Here is a 19,667-nt window from a genome sequence, read left to right as displayed (position 1 = left end):
TTCTGTGGTATGCCACCTGCCCCCTACCACCACTACCATCACACTGCATATTTCTCCTATTTTTTATACAGGCTATTGATCTTCTGCTTTTAACTCTCAATGTTGAATGCCCAGTACTGAGCCCTATGCCCTGCACCCTTACCTACTTTAATTACTTCCAACATGACTTTATTACCCCATGGCTTTAACTTACCTTAGTATCCTGCTGACTCTTATGCTAATACCTTTAGTCCTGATCTCTCCACTGAGCTACATACTAGTTTAGTTGGCTGTCCCCTTGACATCTTTTAGATGCTTATAGGTAGCAGATACTAAGTTTAAAGACAAAAGTCTTCATTCCTACTTTGTTACTCTCTACCCCTTTTAATTCTTTTTGAATTTTATCTTCTAATCCAACAATTATATAGTCTAACACATAGTCTTAGCTTATCTATCTTTATGCCCCCTTTGCTAGTAACTTATTCTTAGCTACTATCAACTTTTTTTTTAAGAGAGTATTTTAGTTTAATTAATTAATTTTTTTCTTCTTTTTTTGAAATGAAGTATAGTTTATTGACAATATTGTGTTAATTACTGCTGTACAACAAAGTGATTCAGTTATACATATATTCTTTTTTATATATTCTTTTCTATTATGGTGTATCACAGGATATTGAATATAGTTCTCTGTGCTATACAGTAGGACCTTGTTGTTTATCCATTCTATATATAAAAGCTTACATCTGCTAACACCAACCTCCCTCTCCATCTCTCCCCAACCCCCTCCCCCTTGGCAACCACCAGTCTGTTCTCTATGTCCATGATTCTGTTTCTGTTTCATGGATAGGTTAATTTGTGTCATATTTTAGATTCCACATATAAGTGATATCATGTGGTATTTGTCTTTCACTTTCTGACTTACTTCACTTAGTATGATAATCTCTAGTTGCATCAATGTTGCTGCAAATGGCATTATTTCCTTCAATTTTGTGACTGAGTAGTATTCTATTATATATATGTACCACATCTTCTTTACCATTCATCTGTTGATGGACATTTAGGTTATTTCTGTGTCTTGGCTGTTGTGAATAATGCTGCTGTGAACATAGGGGTGCATGTATCTTTTTGAATTATAGCTTTGTCTGGATATATGTCCAGGAGTGGGATTGCTGGATCATATGGTAATTCTATTTTTAGTTCTCTGAGGAAGCTACTATCATCTTTAACCTGAGCTTCTGAAGTAGGCTTCAAACTCTTTCTTTATTTAATCCTTTTGGGTTCCCCATATTCCATTCTCCCTATGAATGGTAGAGTGTTCTTTTAAATCAGTTTATGTTATACATTCCTCAAAATATTCCAGTATCTTCTTTTTATTTATTTATTTATTTATTTATTTATTTATTTATTATTTTTGGCTGTGTTGGGCCTTCGTTTCTGTGCGAGGGATTTCTCTAGTTGTGGCAAGTGGGGGCCACTCTTCATCGTGGTGCACGGGTCTCTCACTATCGCGGCCTCTCTTGTTGTGGAGCACAGGCTCCAGACGCGCAGGCTCAGTAGTTGTGGCTCATGGGCCTAGTTGCTCTGCAGCATGTGGGATCTTCCCAGACCAGGGCTCGAACCCGTGTCCCCTGCATTGGCAGGCAGATTCTCAACCACTGCACCACCAGGGAAGCCCCTCCAGTATCTTCTCATTTCAATTAGTGGAAAATCAAATGTCCTGAGCAATGTCAGCAAGATGGCAGGATATTAAGCTCCAGATCCTCCTCCTTCCCATGTAGACACTGATTCAACAACAATACACAGAAAAACTCCCATTATGAGAAATTCAGAAACTGGTTGCAAGGCTTCTGCACTCCAAGCAAGTGTGAAACAAGACATATCAAAGTCAGTAAGAACATTTGTGGCACTCTTTCACCATAATCCCTCCTCCTGGAAGAGCGCCATGCAATTGGGAGGAAACTCTAAGCTGTTGGCTTCTCCCTGGAGAAGGACAGAAAAGACTGGACCATATGTCTATTGCTCTAAATTTTTTAGGGCACTTTCAAGAGAATGGCCTCTGTCTTCTGTCTTGGAATGTTGACCCGACCCACAATAATGTCCACTCTCACCACGTCTATTCAACAGTACTGGAAGTCCTAGTCACAGCAATTAGGCAAGAAAAAGAAAAAGGTGCCCAAATAGTAAAGGAAAATATAAAATTATCTCTAATCACAGGTGACATGATTTTATGTATAGAAAAACCTAAAGATTCCACCAAAAAAAACCCCACAAAAAAACAAAACACAAACCCCTCACAAAAATAATCCTGTTAGAACTAACAAACAAATTCAACAGTTGATGAATACAAAATCAACCTACAAAAATCAGTTGTCTTGCATTGCCATAGGTTTACAAGCAGCAATCTGGAAAGGAAATTAAGAAAAGAGTCTCATTTACAATAATATCAAAAGGAATAAAATACTTAGGAATAAATTTTACCAAGAATATGAAAGACTTCTACACTGAAAACTATAAAACACTACTGAAAGAAAATTAGACACAAATCAGAAAGATATGCCATGTTCATGTTTTGGAAGACTTAATATTGTTAAAACGTCCATAGCATCCAAAGCAATCTATAGATTCAATGCAACTGCTACCAAATGACATTTTTTTTACATAAATGGAAAAAAATAATTCTAAAATTCATACGAAACCAGAAAGAATTCTGATAACCAAAACAATCTTGAGAGAGAACAAAGCTGGAGGTATCACACTTCCTGATTTCAAAATGTTACAAAGCAGTACTAATCAAAACAGCATAGTCCTTGCATAAAAACAGACATTAAACAGAATTGAGAATGCAGAAATAAACACAACTGATCTTCAAGTGTGCCAAAAATATGCAATGGAGAGAAGGTAGTCTCTTTAACAAACTGTGCTGGGAAAACTGAATATCCACATGGAAAGAATGAACTTGGATCTCAGTCTTGCACCATATAAAATATCAACTCAAAATGTCTTAAAGACCTAAATGTAAGACCTTAAACTACAAAACTCCTAGAAGAAAACATAGAGGATAAACTCCTTGACATCAGTCTTGGCAAGGACTTTTGTGGATATGACACCACAAATAAAGGCAACAAAAGTAAAAATAAACAAGTGGGACTGCATCAAGCTAAAAAGCTTCTGAACAGCTTCCAACAAAATGAAAAGGTAATGTATGGTATGAGAAAAAATATTTGTAAATCGTATATCTGATAAAGGGTTAATATCCAAAATATATTTTTAAAAGCATACAATTCTAACAAAAAACAAAACAAAGCAAAAATTCAATTAAAAAACTGGGCAGAGGATCTGAATAGGCATTTTTCCAAAGAAGACATACAGATGGTCAACAGGCACATTAAAAGGTACTCAACATCCTTACTCATCAGAGAAATGCAAATCAGAACAACGGTGAGATATCACCTCACACCTGTTTGAATGCCTCTTATCAAAATGACAAGAAATAACCAGTGTTGACAAAGATGTGGAAAAAGAGGCCTGTTATGAACCAGTGGGCATGTAAAATGGTCCAGCTGCTATTGAGAGCAATATGGAGGTTTTTCAAAAAAATTAAAAATAGAACCATCATATGATCCAGCAATCTCATTTCTGTGTATATATCCAAAGGAAATGGAAACAGGATCTGAAAGAGATATCTGCATTTCCGTGTTGATTGCAGCATTATTCACAATAGCCAAGAGGTGGAAACAACCTCTTGTTGTTATATAAGGTATTTAAAGTAATCAGACTCATTAAAAAAAAAAAAAGAATGGTGGTCGCCAGGGGCTTGGGGAGGGGGAAATGGAGAGCTGTTGTTCAATAAGATTTCAGTCATGAAGGATGGAAAATTCTAGAAATCTCTACCACATCGTACTTATAGGAACAATAGTATATGGTTAAAATTTGATAAAAGGGAGAGCTCATGTATGTGTGTTTTACATTAATATAATAAACCACGTGTTCTAAATGACAGGGCTATACTGTCTCAGACAGCTTAAAAAAATAAATAAAAAATAAAAATGTCATTATCTCAGAAGGCCTTAGTGCTCTTCCTTCTGTCAGTCTCTGATGCTGTAGCTCACCTCTTCCCAGTCTCAGCTCCACTACATTTGAGCACAGCTGGGTTGCACTTTTTTGTTCATTATAAGCTCATCTTGAACTAAGGACCTTGAAGTTCACTGTTTTCTCGGCCTGGAGTGACTTTCCCTTACATCTACATTTATTTTTTTGTGATTCAGGCCTATTCTCAAATATCAGGCCCACAGGAGAAACCTTCTTTCTGAGCACTCATTTCGAACTTCTCTAAATTCACTCGCCTTTAAAACAACAGGTTGGTTTTCACTTGGTTTTCCTTCCATAGTATATATGTATATCTAAAAACTATTTGTATATTTGTTTACTTTTTAAGCATAATATAATAATTAACATAATAACAAGAACATTCTTTTTTTAATCATCTCCAGCATTAGAGCAGTGACTGACCCATAATAGATGTTCAATAAATCTTTGCTGAATATTAAATGAGTTTAATATTTGAAATCAAAATCCTTAGGTGAAACCCTTGAAAACCACATGAAATGGTATCCTCTTCTAAAACTTCCTTAAGTCTTTCAAATATGGAAGATGCTGTTTCTCATCTCAACTCCTTTTGCATGTTATTCACACATTTTTAAATATATTATCACTTTCCAGTTACCTTACAGGATTACTGTGAAAATCAAATAATAAAGAATATGAGAATGAACTTACACATTGTAATGTAGCATACAATTCTTTTACAGCAATGTGGAATTTAAGGTATTCATATATGTTCTATTTCTCTTGTCAGTCTCTGATTACTTAAGGGGCTGCCTTCATTTCCATTTTTTTAAATCTTGCTGTCCTGCAAAGCCACAGTACAGTAAATTGCATGTTTTGGAAATTGATTTAAAAATTTTATTGGATACGAAACAGAGAGGCATCAAACGTCCCTGCAGTATTGGATCTGCAATAGTTTGGTTCATATTGGCATTACTGAGTATACTATAAATTATCAAACCATATCAAAAAATGGTTTAAATTGAAAACCTCGATTGCCGTTTAGACCTCTTAGGCCATTATTTTTTAACTATGTAGTAAATTAAGTTTATGTTTCTTATTAGATGATTCAGAAATTCATTCAAACGTATTTCTTTATGCCCACTCTGTTCCAAGTATTTGCGAAATGACAGTGGATATCCATCTTGTTTTTAAAAATTCACAGTCTAGTTTGAGTAAACAAAAAATGGGATAAATTTTTATAGAAAAAAAATGTTTTCAGTGTGTTATGTGTGGGTGCAGGGAAGAGGAGGTGGTGGGGATTTCACTTTGGGGAGACATAGAGTGAATGGTGCTTGTGTTTGAAGGATGAGTATAATATTGTTAAGGGCTAAAATTGTTAAAGCATCCAAAAGTATGTGGGCAAGCATTGTGCATTCAAACTACTGTAATTATTAAGCATATGGAGTATAGAGTTTTAGAGGATATGGCTTATGATAAAGTGTCTTCTTGATCTGTCTTTTTGATCTTTGTGTAGGTTGTAAAAATTGACAATTGGGTTATAATTAGAAAAATTGTACAGACAACATGGCTTATGGCATGCACTAGGATAAAGGAACACTGAGAATCATTCATGGTTGGAGACTGTGAATCTCTGGTAACACCAGTGCACAGATCTGTTTGATTGTCTTCACCATGCAGATGGCATATAATGGGATAGTCTTAGGGTATAATGGACTTATAATGTGATATAAAAGTTGGCTGTATTGGTAAGAGTATGATTGTAATGGTAGAAGGTAAATTTGAACCTGAATAGAAATATAAAGTTCTATTAATTATCAGACCATTTGAACATAATGTTTTATGTATATATAAAAACATCACACATGCCTTTTTCTGTGCAGGACACTTTATCATATTTTCTCATTAATTAAAATTCAGAAGTGCAATATCTCAGAGTTAAACGATATTATGGCTCCTATAGATTTACATTTCCTAAGGAAAACTATCTGGAATATAGTTTTAAATTCAAAGTTGGTTTGACTCCATATTTTACAATCTTTGACATATTTGTGGCATGCTAGAAAAATTTAGCACTTTATTTTCTTACAAATTGGAATCAAGATGTTATATATTATATTTTAATTAAAGCAACAAACTTTCATATAAGTTAAAGAAACTGAAATATTCCAAAAAAGGGAGGATCATATTCCTACTTTTTATAGGAAAAGATAAGCCAGTTTACTGTGGAAATAGTTGAAGAAAATATACTAGAGAAAAGCTAAATTCTTTCCATTCCATTGTAGATTTATTATACCCACAACTAAGTATCTTTTTGGGTATGCGTCAATTTGAAGCATTTATATAGTTACTTTATAAAATGTGTGTTTTCAAAAAGTTTTTCAGAACATATGGGAAACTGTTTTAAAATTACACATACACCATACATAATATGAATAGAGAACCAGAGCTCTAAGAAAAGGCACACAAGTATTAAATATTCATTATCAAGACATTATGCAAGTACTCTTGTCTCTTAATGTTTAACTTTAATTTCCTTCCAAAAAATATAAAGTCCAAAATATAATTAAAATACTTTGCTGTTATCTGAATCATGGGAAATAATTCCAATAATACATGCAAGTTGCATGTACTGTATCATGTAAGGAGTATGCTACTCTTGCTTTTAAGAGACATACTTTATTTTCCCAGCAGTGGCGGTAGATTTTGACTGAGTCATCCAGGTACTCTTGACTGCGTCCATACCTCTGATTAATTCTTACAGAGCTTTTATGAGTTATTAGACCTCTTTTACATATGAGAAAATTTAGCTAAGGTCACATGACTAATAGATAGGACACTCAAAACTGATAGAAGCACAAACATGGTTTTGTTTGTTCATTCAACTGACTCTTGACTGTCTGCACCAGGTTATGCTAATCATTGAGGGTATGAAGATGACAATTAAATTCTGGCAGGAGGTTGTAGTCTAGTATGGAAGACAGACAAGGAAATGTGTAGGTCATGTGATGAATATCACTATAGGGGAAGAAATGCAATCTTTCCTTTTACCTTTTAGGTGCTTGACTGGGGCTCCTGGAATAAGACCAGTTAATAAGAGAAAAACATACAGATTTATTTAATATAAGTTTTCTGTGACATGGGATCCCTTTTAAGGAAATTAAGACCTGAAGAGGCAATTTGAGGCAGACACTTCCATACTGAGTTGGGCAAAGAGCAGCAAATCGTGAAAAAGTGACAAGACAAAGGGGCTTGGGCCACTTAATTAGGTAGAAAAAAGATATGAATAAATTTAGCAAGGTTTCTTTATACAGATTTCTCTTGGTCTCCATTTTCAATCTCTGATGAGAATGTTTCTTTCCTTCCAGAACAAGGAGAACGTCTCCTATATTTGAGTTTTATGTCCTGCTTTTAGTAAGATTGAGGTGCCCTTTTGCATCTGATGATTTTCAAGTGTCTTTAACTTAAAATCTATACACCAGGTGGCGTGTTTTGGGGTGGCAAGTTCTGAACTCCGTCATGACAGTAGAGAGAACAGGGGATCTTGGGAACAGGGTGATAGTCCCTGAAAACTCACTTGGGCAACTGATGATGTGCTGGTTATTAAAACAGAATAATGGGCTTTTCATTTAGAAGAAACAATGCATACAGAGGCATAAAGGCTAGCAGGAGTGCAGCCTAGTCAGGAGACAGTGAGTGTGATAAAATATGAGTGGGTCGTGGGTTTTCGCGGGCAGACAGCAAGGATGAGAAGGGAAGCGAAAAGGCATGAAATATTGAAACGTCATGAATTTCGTGTGAGTTTTTTATTCTCTTTCGCAGGTGAGGCAAAGACATGAAGGAATTTCAAGCAGGGGGTTGAGGAGGTGATAAGTAGCTAGAGGGTAGATTTCAAAGGGAGAGTCATTGAAGGAGACCATTGTCACCCCTTCTATTTGCATTGTGTAGTGGTACATGCTGGGTTTGACACAGTTATAGCATAAGATATGGCTTCTGACTTCAGAGGAAAAAGAGGGAGAAAAGCAAGACCTGCACATTTTCATATTTGTGATAAAAGCTGCAGAGAAGACTGTCACGAAAAATAAGTTCTCTGGAGTTTAGAACAGCTGTCATCCAGCATTGTTCCATGTTTTTATTCTGATTTTCCTTTCCTTCCTTTCCTTCCTCTGTATTTTATTTCCCAAAGCCTCCTTCATCTCCAAAGTCATGGAGAATATACTGTTTCAGCTCAATGGTTGTTAAAGCAGGGTTATGGTCAGCTCTGAGTAACAGAAGCATGAAATACCTGTGGCTTTACAAAGACTGAAATACTTTCTTTCTTAACTGAGCTCAGAAAGGCAGCCCAGGGCTCACATGGCAGCTCTGATCTACAGTGTTCTCTGGGATAAAGTTGCTTGTTCCTCTGTCTCCAGGCTATGACTCTCATTCTCACGGTCCAAAAGGGAGCTCCAGCCATCACATTCAGGATTCTAGTGGCGAGATGGAGGGAGGGGAAAAAATAGGTCAGACACATGCCAACAGTCTTCTAGGGAAATTTCCTGGAGGATTAACAGACAGTACTTCTGCTTGTATTCCATTGGCTAGAATTTAGGAATTGGACCATGCTCAGCTACAAGTAAGGCTAGGAAATGTAGTCTTTATTCCGGGGGAGTGAGGTACAGAGACTTATGTTTGGCATCAGATAATGAGGCCACTAGGAGTCTCTGTACCAGTAGGATGCCTTTAGTATTTTTTCATACTTTAAATCAAATCAAATAATCCTTTAAAAATTAATTTTATGAATCCTGTCATGTGAAATACAGACACACACACACATACACAAGAACATAAATCACAAAAATAGTGTGATAGGTAGAAATATTTTTGGAAGACATGAAGAAATTCGAAATATTCATCACTCTGACAAATACAGATAAGCAAGGAAATATTACATTTGATACCATCAGTTTCTTTTTCTATTTTCATTTTCTAATTTTTGGAATAATGTCCACTAGGCATTATGAAGATTAGAATCAGCAACATGAAAATTGGGACTAATTCTATGATATTAGCTGTTGCAGCCAGATCGAACAATATTGTGAATATCATCTTATGTATACATATACTTTCAGGACATTGCTCTTCCTACTTCTATGTATAATTTCAGGAATATATGAAACATTAAAATAAAACTCTACATAAGCATGTTAGCAATAATCTAAAAATAAAGTGTATCTTGAGACAAGAATAATGACAGTGTGAATGGTCTCTGTTATATATATATATATATATATAAATACACTTAAACACACACATATGCCTATGCCAACATAGTAGGAATGTTCATATACGTATTTGATCTATCTATATATGAATAAAATTACTCATAATGGTATACAGTATATGTCATTTGCAAAGTTTACTCATGCATATTTGGCTCAATATTTGAACAGCTTCCTTAATTTCCTCTGTGTTAAAACAAACTTAGTGAGAAAGCAGGATTTGATTGATGAAATGAAACTTTGTTATGCAGTACCTGCACGTCTTTGATTGTGACAGGCTTTTAAGTAAAAAACAACGTATAATGTTAACCACATCAAAGCATGCTTTTTTTTTTTTGCGGTACGCGGGCCTCTCACTGTTGTGGCCTCTCCCGTTGCGGAGCACAGGCTCCGGACGCGCAGGCTCAGCGGTCATGGCTCATGGGCCCAGCCACTCCGCGGCATGTGGGATCTTCCCATACCGGGGAACGAACCCGTGTCCCCTGCATCGGCAGGCGGACTCTCAACCACTGCACCACCAGGGAAGCCCTCAAAGCATGCTTTTAAAAAGTTGGTTTTTTGGTGGTTGTTTTTTTTTTTTGTAACATATTCTTAAAATTAAATGTTCTAAGTTGAAACTTGGTATTTTAACACCACTCTTGCTGCACAAATCCTGAATTAATGTCTATTTCCCATGTATTTATCCCTTCATTCAACAAATAATTAATTAGTTATTGGCTACAATATGAAAGGTACTTCACAAACCAATACAGGAAATGGAAAATATATAAGACACAGTGTGAGAACTCTAAAAAATCTGACACAAAGAAAAATTAAATAGCACCTATATAAAAAGTTAAAATGGTGGTCTGCAAAAGTAAGAAAGAATTAGATAAATGTTATAGTAATTCACAGAAGCAAGCAGTTACATTGAACTATGTTATCCAAACTTTCAAGTGAAGAATTTGAGATTTTATCTTACCAGGAAGCTAATAAGTTAGGTTGCCACAGTTTTATAGATGCTGGCAGAACACACAAAACTCCGGATCAAAGGCTTTATTATCCACAACACAGCAGGCAGTGTGAGTTTCCCTTGCCCCTCACATGCCATGGGGGGAAAGGAAGCAGCCAGGTACATGCCACACATATAGTGTATTTGGATCACAGCTAAAGAACCCTGATTTTTGAATCCCCTGTCTTATAAAGGGTCTGCTAACACACCTCTCCAACCTTTTTCCTAGAAAAATACATTATCTTTATAATCCAGTCAGAAAACAAATTTACCCACTTCCCCCAAAGGAGAGGGAAGTATCTCTTTTTTCCAAGGCTGTTTGATATACAGACATCCTTGAAAAGATAGTATGAAACAAAGCTGTCAGTGCCTCTTGCTCAGAAAATGTGCAGAAACACAAAAGACCCGAAGAAAATTGTCTCCCAAAATAGAGGAGTCTTTGTAAAGAAACACCCTTTAGTCCAGGCCTCAGGGGATAGGTTTTACTAAATGGAGTTTGGAGAATAAGGCTTTTAAGGCAAGCAAAGTTGAATGAGCCATGTCAGGAAGCAATGCCTACAAGTACACATGTAGTGTTGTTTTTTTTGTTTTGTTTTTTGTTTGTTTGTTTTAACATCTTTATTGGAGTATAATTGCACATGTAGTGGTTTTATCACCATCTCTGTGAAACTTAACATTTCCAACAGAAAAACATTATGTAAAAGTTACTGCTTCTTGTTTTATATATGTTATTACTTAGATATTTCATTATATTTTAAAGAGAGACACATTTTCAAATAATATAAAGCATTTTACCTTTAAATACATATGTTTTAAATATATAATAAATATATATGTTTTAAGTGAATGCAATTGATTATGTGCAAATCTTGGGGCTATGAGAATATCCTAAAATGGTCAGATTGAAATCAAAAATATTGATTTGAGAGCCAACCTGGAAATAAAACTTGCAACAAATTTAGGTGAAGCCCTCTGCAGTTTCATGTGATTTATAAGTATTTGCATTTTGACTGTAAGCAAGAGATGTTTAATCCAGTTGGCACCTATGGAGAAGAGTAAAATGAATTATTAATCAGATAAAATATCAATTAAGGAAGAATAAAACACTAATGGAAAAAATAGTAAAATTGAGAATAGAGAACAGGAAGGTAAAACCAAAATTTAGAAGCCAGTATAATTGGAAATTGAATAAGAACTAGACTTAGAACAAGAGAATGGTACTGATATTATTTATCATTGGATCTGAAAATGATGGAAACCATAGTTCCAGGGTCAGATATATACCTGAGAATGCATCTTGCCAGCAATAGCTATTATGCCTGTAAACACCAACCTAAAGGATAACTTAAAGTTTTAGAACACAACATCCTGAAGGTAGGTAGTAAGTACACACATACATATATACAAACACACATGCATACACACACAGTAGTAAATTTACTTTTATTAAACTGAAAAAAAGCTTTTGTTTAGTATTTGTAACTTTTTCTTTATATATGTACCCCAGAATTCAAATATAATATAAATTTTCTTATATTTAAATCTGCCTGGCAGTATGATGGATTTTAATAATTTACCATGGAAAAGTTAAGTTACATCATTTTCAAGATGTATCACCCTCTCATGAAGAACAGCCTTCTCATCCAGTAGATTTACAGGTTTGACATTTGGGAAAACCCCCTTCTGTGCACTGGGCATCATACTACCATTAACACGTATTTCTCCACGCAAGATGTCCTTAAGTCCTACAATGAAAACATTCCAAAAATATGAACTTTCCATCATACTTTATCTTCTTTTGACATTTTCTACTTTAGCTAAGTTTGCTCTATGCAAAGTCAGGTCAATTCCAACCAGTAATATTTAATGCTAAAGTTTAGAAGTCAGTAGCAATTATAATCCTAGGCTTTTTGAACTTGTGAAATAGTATCTTACATAACCCCACACATATGGAGAATGGAAAGACACATTCATAAGATGAAGTTGACAGAGTATTTTTTACAAAGAAATTTTCAAAACAAGAAAAAGAGCAAAGAAATCTTTTTAAAAAAAGCAAACAGAAGGCATTCTCTAGGCTTCTTTGGATTCCCAGTTTTATAAATTAAGAATGAATTGGAAAGAAAATCCAGTCAAAGGCTCAAGTTACAAGCAATACATTTGGAGTGAATATGACAATATTTTTCTTTGAGAATGGTGCTTACTCAGAGCCCTTTGAAGGAATGACTATACTTATAAGCTATAAATGGCTGATCATTGAATCTTGGGTGATGTTCACATAAGTCAGCATAAGAAAAGTCTTAAGTGATACACAGTTTCTAAATCATAAATTCGAAGAATTAACTGAACATGCTTAAAGATAATCCAATAAAAATTTTTATTCATAAATGAGAGATGTGAAGCTCAGAGAATAAAATGCTCATAAACTGATATTTTCTACAGAATAAGCATTTGAGGTCATGTCTCTTAACTCAGTACAGTGTCATTAATTCTACTACAGAAGAGGGAGTAGTTACAAAAGCAAGAGGACTAGTATCTGGAAGCAGCATTGAATCACTACAATCAGGTACTGCAATGGGGAGAGAGGTCTGCATTACACATTAGTGCAGGTAATGCATTATTCAGAAAGAACTTTGTGTTTAGAGTATTATGGGAGTAATGCTTTTTATAAGAGAACATTTTCATTTTCAAACAGCAAAAGCCAACTTTGGCCAAGGAAAGCAACAAATCAATTTATTAGAAGAATATTATGTAGCCGTCACAATTGGTGAGAGGCCTTAAAAATCAGGTTTGGCAAGAAGTAGGAACAAACAGAAGTTAGGCAGTAAGAAACAATGTCAGGTACTCGCCACTGAAACTGCAAGTCCAAAGTGACCCTTAATTCATGCAGCTGGCACTGAACTCTGTCCATCGTGGCTGCTGAGCTCACCAGGGCTACATCTGGGTCTTAAGGCCTTTACCGCTGCTGTGAAAAATGTCTCATCTTTGCCTACATCCATCCATCATCTGCTCCAGGGTATGGGACCCTGTAATTAATATGCATATATTATTGGTGCAAGTTCTAACTAAAAGGTTAGAAGAAGGAAGTATCTGGTCCCTAGGTGTTATGCTTATGTCTCTGTTTATCAGAATTCATATATTGGAGTGTTCCAGGAAAGCAGGAAGGATGTTTGAAGGCTGCATGCTGCTTAGTTTAAAAAAAAAAAGGAAAATGGCTGTATCATATTTTTATTATGTTATTCTCAACCAGTGGTTTATTTTATTATTATTTGCATTTTAATTCTAACCTATACAGGGATGGATTTCTTGAAATAGAGCAGACGATTTTCACATTTGGATTTCTGTCCTTTCATTATGTAGTATATCAAATTGCTTTCAAAAGTACAGTAGTGATGTTTACATTTGCTCTTTTGTTCCACAGAGCCTTACTTACCACTTCATAATTGTCATAATAGAGATTCATAAACATATAATGCATAGGTAGATTAAAATGCATTTATGTATTTTTGGGATGCCATTCAAAATCATTTTTGTAAAGAAAACACTCATTCTACATAACTGTAATGCATTACAAAAGCCACTTTCTTTACCTTCTACTCATGAATTATGCTTGGTTAAATAACTTGGCATAAAGGGCAAAGATGTTAATTTCATTTAAAAATCACACCAAATGGTGTGAAAGTATTAAGAAAACAACACCTTTTATATATTAATCAACTTGATTTCTAGGAAGAAAGGCTAAAGTCTCTTTTTTGAGATCTGTGACTTGAAAATTAAGAAACTTTTGATAAATTTAAAATAAAACTTTAAAAAGAACCAGATAGTTTATTAGGTGAACTGGAACAAATATTAAAATCAATTATTCATCACAAATGAGAAAATTGAGACTCAAAATTAGATGTTTCACATAAGTGCATATTGTAAATAAATTGTCAAAAAAAAGAGAAAGCCTCTGTTTTCTGACTTTCTTTCCGTTGCTCTTACAATGTTGGAGCTAAGATGGTATTGCTCTTTTTTTATATGTTAGAAAAGTTTTTGAGTCATTTTAATTTAAATCAATCAAAAATATATCTTTGTCCTTAAAAAATATTATACATTTTAATTTATATTTGCCAGCTGACTAAAATAAAATCCCAGTTCAAATCCAGTCTAATTCTTACACAATTGGTGAGGTAAGTATTATTATTAACCCTAATTTATGGGGAGAGATACTGATAGAGAAAACCACCTTGCTCTGGGTCTTGTGATATTTTTTTTCATCCCCTACTTAGTTTTCTCAGTTGAATAGAAGAATTATACTATGACTGATTATATTCAGTTTTTAAAATCATTTACATTTTCATGTCAACCACCTTGCAGTTCATTTAGATCTACATTTCCATGTGTGCTGATTTGCAAGGGTGAATTTTATGGAGTGAGAAAGTGATTCATCTAATGTTTTTTTACTAGATGGGATAGCTATAATCTTGAGTCATTATATTTTTTTATAAACACATGTTGAAATATGCATATATAAAAATACAGCAAAACATGCTACACAGTTTTATGTGTTTTCAATAAGCTAATAATCTTAGTCAAGCTTTTCTCTCCCAAACCCTGTCTTTTGTCTTCCAGAAATGTTTCTCAAGTTTTACTTTATTGTCCAGTTGTACTAAAACCTACGTCCAAGTCCTCAGCATTCCTTATTTGAAAAGCAAAATATTTTCCCCTCTGTTCTTTTTGCCACCATCCTTTTCTTCCTTATACCTCTCTTGGCATAGCTGCTAGAATTTTGTGTAGTGTCATTCCCAAGCTTGGATCACTGTCTTGCCTGGAGGTAAAGACCACGTCCTAGAGCATCATCTGCAGGCCTACTAAAACCCATGCAACCTATGATTCAGTTGTTAATATTACTCATGTTCAATTGTGCCAATCTTATCCCCAAGCGTGGAGTAACTTTCAGTGACGTACGTTTTTTTCAGGCATCTTCTTTCTTCTATTTTACTTACTAAACAATTTCAGTACATACTTGATTGCTGTGATGGTTTGTGAAAACTTTTCAACCCTAGGGAGTATTTTGTTGAAATTGTGTGAGTCATATGTAGTAGAAAATCGATGTACAGAATGTGCAGTAAGTTGTATCACATCTAACAAAAGCAAAATAAACACAAAAACAAATAAAAAATTTGCACTTAGAGTGAAGTCCCTAATAGATCAGGTAGTGTAAGAGATCATACTAACTCGGGTCTGGGCACATACTCATGGTCAATTTTTGAGCATTTTAACACTCCCTAGGGCTTCATTTTTGTTGTTTCTATGGATATATTCTTTGAAATGATATATATAAAATATATATTTATATATATATTCAATTATATATATACATATATAATTGAGAATTAAAAATACAAATATGTATGTCCCTGTAAAAATGCAGCGTGCAGGCTTATGCCTGGCTATGTGTATATATGCTTGTGTTTATTTCCAAAAGAACTTGCATGTGTTCTTTTCCTATCATCATCACTCCACAAAACAGTATAATTTGCATTTAGAGCAAATACTTAAAACTGCCATGTTTTGTAATGTATATACTTTTCTCTCTTTTGATTAGGTAGAAAATGGTTGCCCCTGTTCACCAATTGTGAAGACTTCGGATCACACAACTACAGCTTTGATTCTCCAAGTGTTTCAGGATGTAAATGTAGTCTGACCTTTCCCTGCTGGACAGTTAAATCATGGACACACTAAACAATTTAATTTGGACTGTCCTTCCAAAAGATGCTTTGGCTTCTCTCTCGAATGCTCACTAAGCATTTGTAGCTGACAAGGAAAAGGAAGAAAACTGTGAACTGGAAAGTTATCTTACAATGAAAATTACGAGCACATCTTGCATCTGTCCAGTCCTCGTGTGTCTCTGTTTTGTGCAGAGGTGTTATGGAACTGCTCAACACAGCTCCATCAAGGGGACCAGAAACCAAACCAAACACATCGAAGGTGAAACCGAAGTCCACCACCGTCCCAAAAGAGGATGGGTTTGGAATCAGTTCTTTGTTTTAGAAGAACATATGGGACCAGATCCACAATATGTTGGAAAAGTAAGTTTTTCTTTATTGGTTTGTTTTATCCTCTCCTGGGAAATTGGGAAGTGGGATGAGGGTGGAGTTGCAGTGGATTTGAAGAGACATGGAACTTTAAGTGAATTATGTTATAGAATGCTATTTCTTATTCTAAACATTTTAAAATAATAATTATAAAAAATAATAATTATAAAAAATAATTATAAAAAATGAATTATAAAAAATTCACCAATCATGTCACATCTCCCTAAACATCGGTCCATATACACTAGGCTGAATGTTCTTTACCAGCATATTACTCTTTCTGTTCTCTCATGTAAAATGGAGACACTTAATTAAACACACAATTCAGTAATTTTGTCTTTATTACCATGAAGATATATTAGAATTCACCGTGTCATTTATTGGTATGTTGATACTTACAATTTTTTAAATCTATTGCTATTGCACATGAGACTAAAAAGAAGACACTATACATGACATCTAATATATTTCTGCTAATTGTTATAGAGACAGTATTTGAATTTAAGTCAGCCTTTAAAAACACATGGATATTTTTCCAATCCCCCAAATTAATTTCCATACAAATATCGATATATTTAAATATAGATTAAATATAAACTGGGTGTACAAGTTTTGTTAAAATTCCAAAAGAATGAAGTTGACAAAATGATCAGTAACTTCAGACCAACTTCCCTTTCTCTCAGAAATGCAGACAAGATAATTTAATGGCTTGTCAAACCCTTTAGGAAATTGTGCGCTCAGTAATAAGGGACAGTTTAAACACGTGTCAAGGCTCCAGGGTAAAGAATAGAGTGGAAGTAGAGAGACCTTCTGATAGATTACTGACTGTTGGAAGCAGCCACACTTAGGTTTGTTCAGTACCTATGGGAGAAGCAGCAGTCACAGCAGTAGAATCTTTATGACTGCAGGCTCAGTGACTTCTGCCTCCCTGCTTGACTATTTATTTTCACTTTAACACTGTTAGTACTAAAAAAAAAAAAAAAAAAAAAAAAAGTACTCCATCCAAGCCACAGCACTTCCCTAATGTGTAGGCAGTACAGGAGCACAAGCCATCTGTTCTGCCCCTCTTCCAACAGGGACTGGGTTGCAGCTATATCTTCCATACAAGGCAGGAGCTATGGAGTCAGAATGTGAAACACAAAAAAGATCTGGAACAATTCTATCATTTTCTTATGTGCATATTAAAACAAGAAGGAAAAACCCTCATATTCATCCTGTGCTTTTTTCCTACAGACTGTCCCATGAAGTAAATGTAGACAAATGTACTAAAGTAAAAACATAATATATTGAATTACTATAAAGTTATTTTTGTTATGAACTTCAAAATCCTTTTTCTATAATCCTCTCAATCCTTGAGAAGGAGGGAGAAAAAAAGGAACAGAAAAATGTTTCCTTTGTAGAGTACCAAAAGGAAAAAATATATATTATTAAAAAAATTTTATGCATATTTATTGTCACTTTAACTAAAAAATGGAAACAAAATTTGCTAGAAAATGTTAGGGAAAGATCAGATAGCTTCTCATTTTTTGGTGGGTCACCTAGTTTGAGTGAAAAATGAAACCTCAATCAGTAGATTAGTTGCAAACAGTCTTTCTGGGCTTGGGTGCCAATGAGCATATGGTTGAGAGCTTGTTAGCCATGAGGAGGTGGTGAGGGCTGTGAATCTGTTCCTTTGTGGAGGTTCTGCAGAAATCGGTATCCATTCTGTTGTATTAACAGACAAATTTAAAGGCTCACACCCAAAGGTGTGGCTCTCCTATTCCCTATCTGACCTGGGGCCCCTCACTCATTCATAATCTTTCTACTCAATATTCATCTGCCTTTATGAGCAATTCTAACTTGATTGTGTGGCTTCATTGCCCTCTCCATAACCGCCTACATACGTACAAACACATGTACATACAGATACCCATCCATACATATATACGTACATACACAACTGTGACAGTTCAAAAAACCCTGCAAAGTTCAACAATCCACATGTACTTATAATAACCTCCTGTTCCATTATTTGTTTTAGAGAAGAGAATTTATATTTCACACTTATGAATACATTCATAATGAATGAGAGCCATATATTTTCAAAGTGTTCGTGAATAGAAGATAGAATCATTACAGTTACTATAAGCATGAGAGGGGAGTACCTCCAAAGAGCTGAAAAGTATCTCCTTTGCTCCCTTCTGTCATTGAAATTCCAGCAGGAATTTTGTCAACAGAAACAAAATAATAATCATGTAATACAAAATAATAATCATACAATACAAAATAATAATCATACAATAATCCAATGCAATATTTGTTATTAAAATAATATACTTTCTACATGCATTATATAAGTTTGTTTCCAGTCATCCTTGAGCTCTGGATAGTAATTTTGTGTATCTATAGTTATATTTCACATTATAAAACAACATCTGAAACTTTTGATAAGAGCTCAAGCCAAACTGTTTTGATACTTACCAATTTCTTTTATGTTGTTTATAATAATTTTCTTTGACTTTTCTTAGTGATTGGGTTTATTATGAGGGAATTTATTTTGTTGACATTGGTCAATATGCATTATTCACTGCTAAGAGATTTTTTTTTTTTCATGAGGCTAAGGCCATGAACATATGGTAATTTTAATATTACATAGTATAACTATATATACATGTATAATACATACACCATCTCACCATTAAAGTATATATATATATAATTATACATATATACAGATAAATATAATTGACAATCCATAATTTTTTTTCAGACTGTAAAGGTCATGAGAAATCAAATATCAAAACTAGTGTATGAATGTATCTCACGGATTTAACCTCATGGACTTATTAAAAATCTTTTTAAATACTTGAAAGATTAGAGTAAGGAAGTTATAAGTAGTAAGTAAGTCCTTTCTTTTTGGAAAGAAAGGACTTTTGTTTGCAAGTAAGTCCTTTCTTCTTGGAAAAAAATTATGGTAATGTCATTATAGCTTTACAACAAAAATGTTCTCTCTTTTCCAAAAATTATGTAAAAACTAATATAGACCATTTAATCTGTTTTTATTTTCAAAATTGAACAGAGCTGAATGAATTCCATTATAAGAACATAATTTTGTATAAAATATCACACACATCCTAAAGTGCAGGCCATGTATCACACCTAGCATTAGAGTAGACTCATTGCCTTCATGAGATAGTAATGATTAGTGAGTAAAGAGCTGAATTTGAATTAAGGCTTCTCTGCTTATTGTCTGTATTACAACTAGCAAGTCTTAATTCCCTGAATTTCTGTTTCCTTACATGTAACGCTGAGAAA

At 34.3% G+C, this 19,667-nt stretch overlaps 1 protein-coding gene across 5 annotated transcripts in view; it reads left to right on the top strand.

The window, feature by feature from the left end:
* Positions 1 to 19,667, top strand: part of CDH18 (cadherin 18) — a 1,032,515-nt gene that overhangs the window by 661,975 nt on the left and 350,873 nt on the right. For all 5 annotated transcript variants that reach the window (XM_067730423.1, XM_067730424.1, XM_067730422.1 and 2 more), the window contains one exon: positions 15,884 to 16,367. In XM_067730423.1, coding sequence (XP_067586524.1) covers positions 16,140 to 16,367 — 228 coding nt within the window. In that variant the 5' untranslated portion in view covers positions 15,884 to 16,139. The remainder of the gene's footprint in view (positions 1 to 15,883; positions 16,368 to 19,667) is intronic.

Source organism: Pseudorca crassidens, chromosome 3 (assembly GCF_039906515.1).
Source record: "Pseudorca crassidens isolate mPseCra1 chromosome 3, mPseCra1.hap1, whole genome shotgun sequence".
NCBI classification, from domain to species: Eukaryota; Metazoa; Chordata; class Mammalia; order Artiodactyla; family Delphinidae; genus Pseudorca; species Pseudorca crassidens.
Note: the sequence above shows the minus strand (reverse complement) of the source record. Positions and strands in the feature narration are given on the sequence as shown.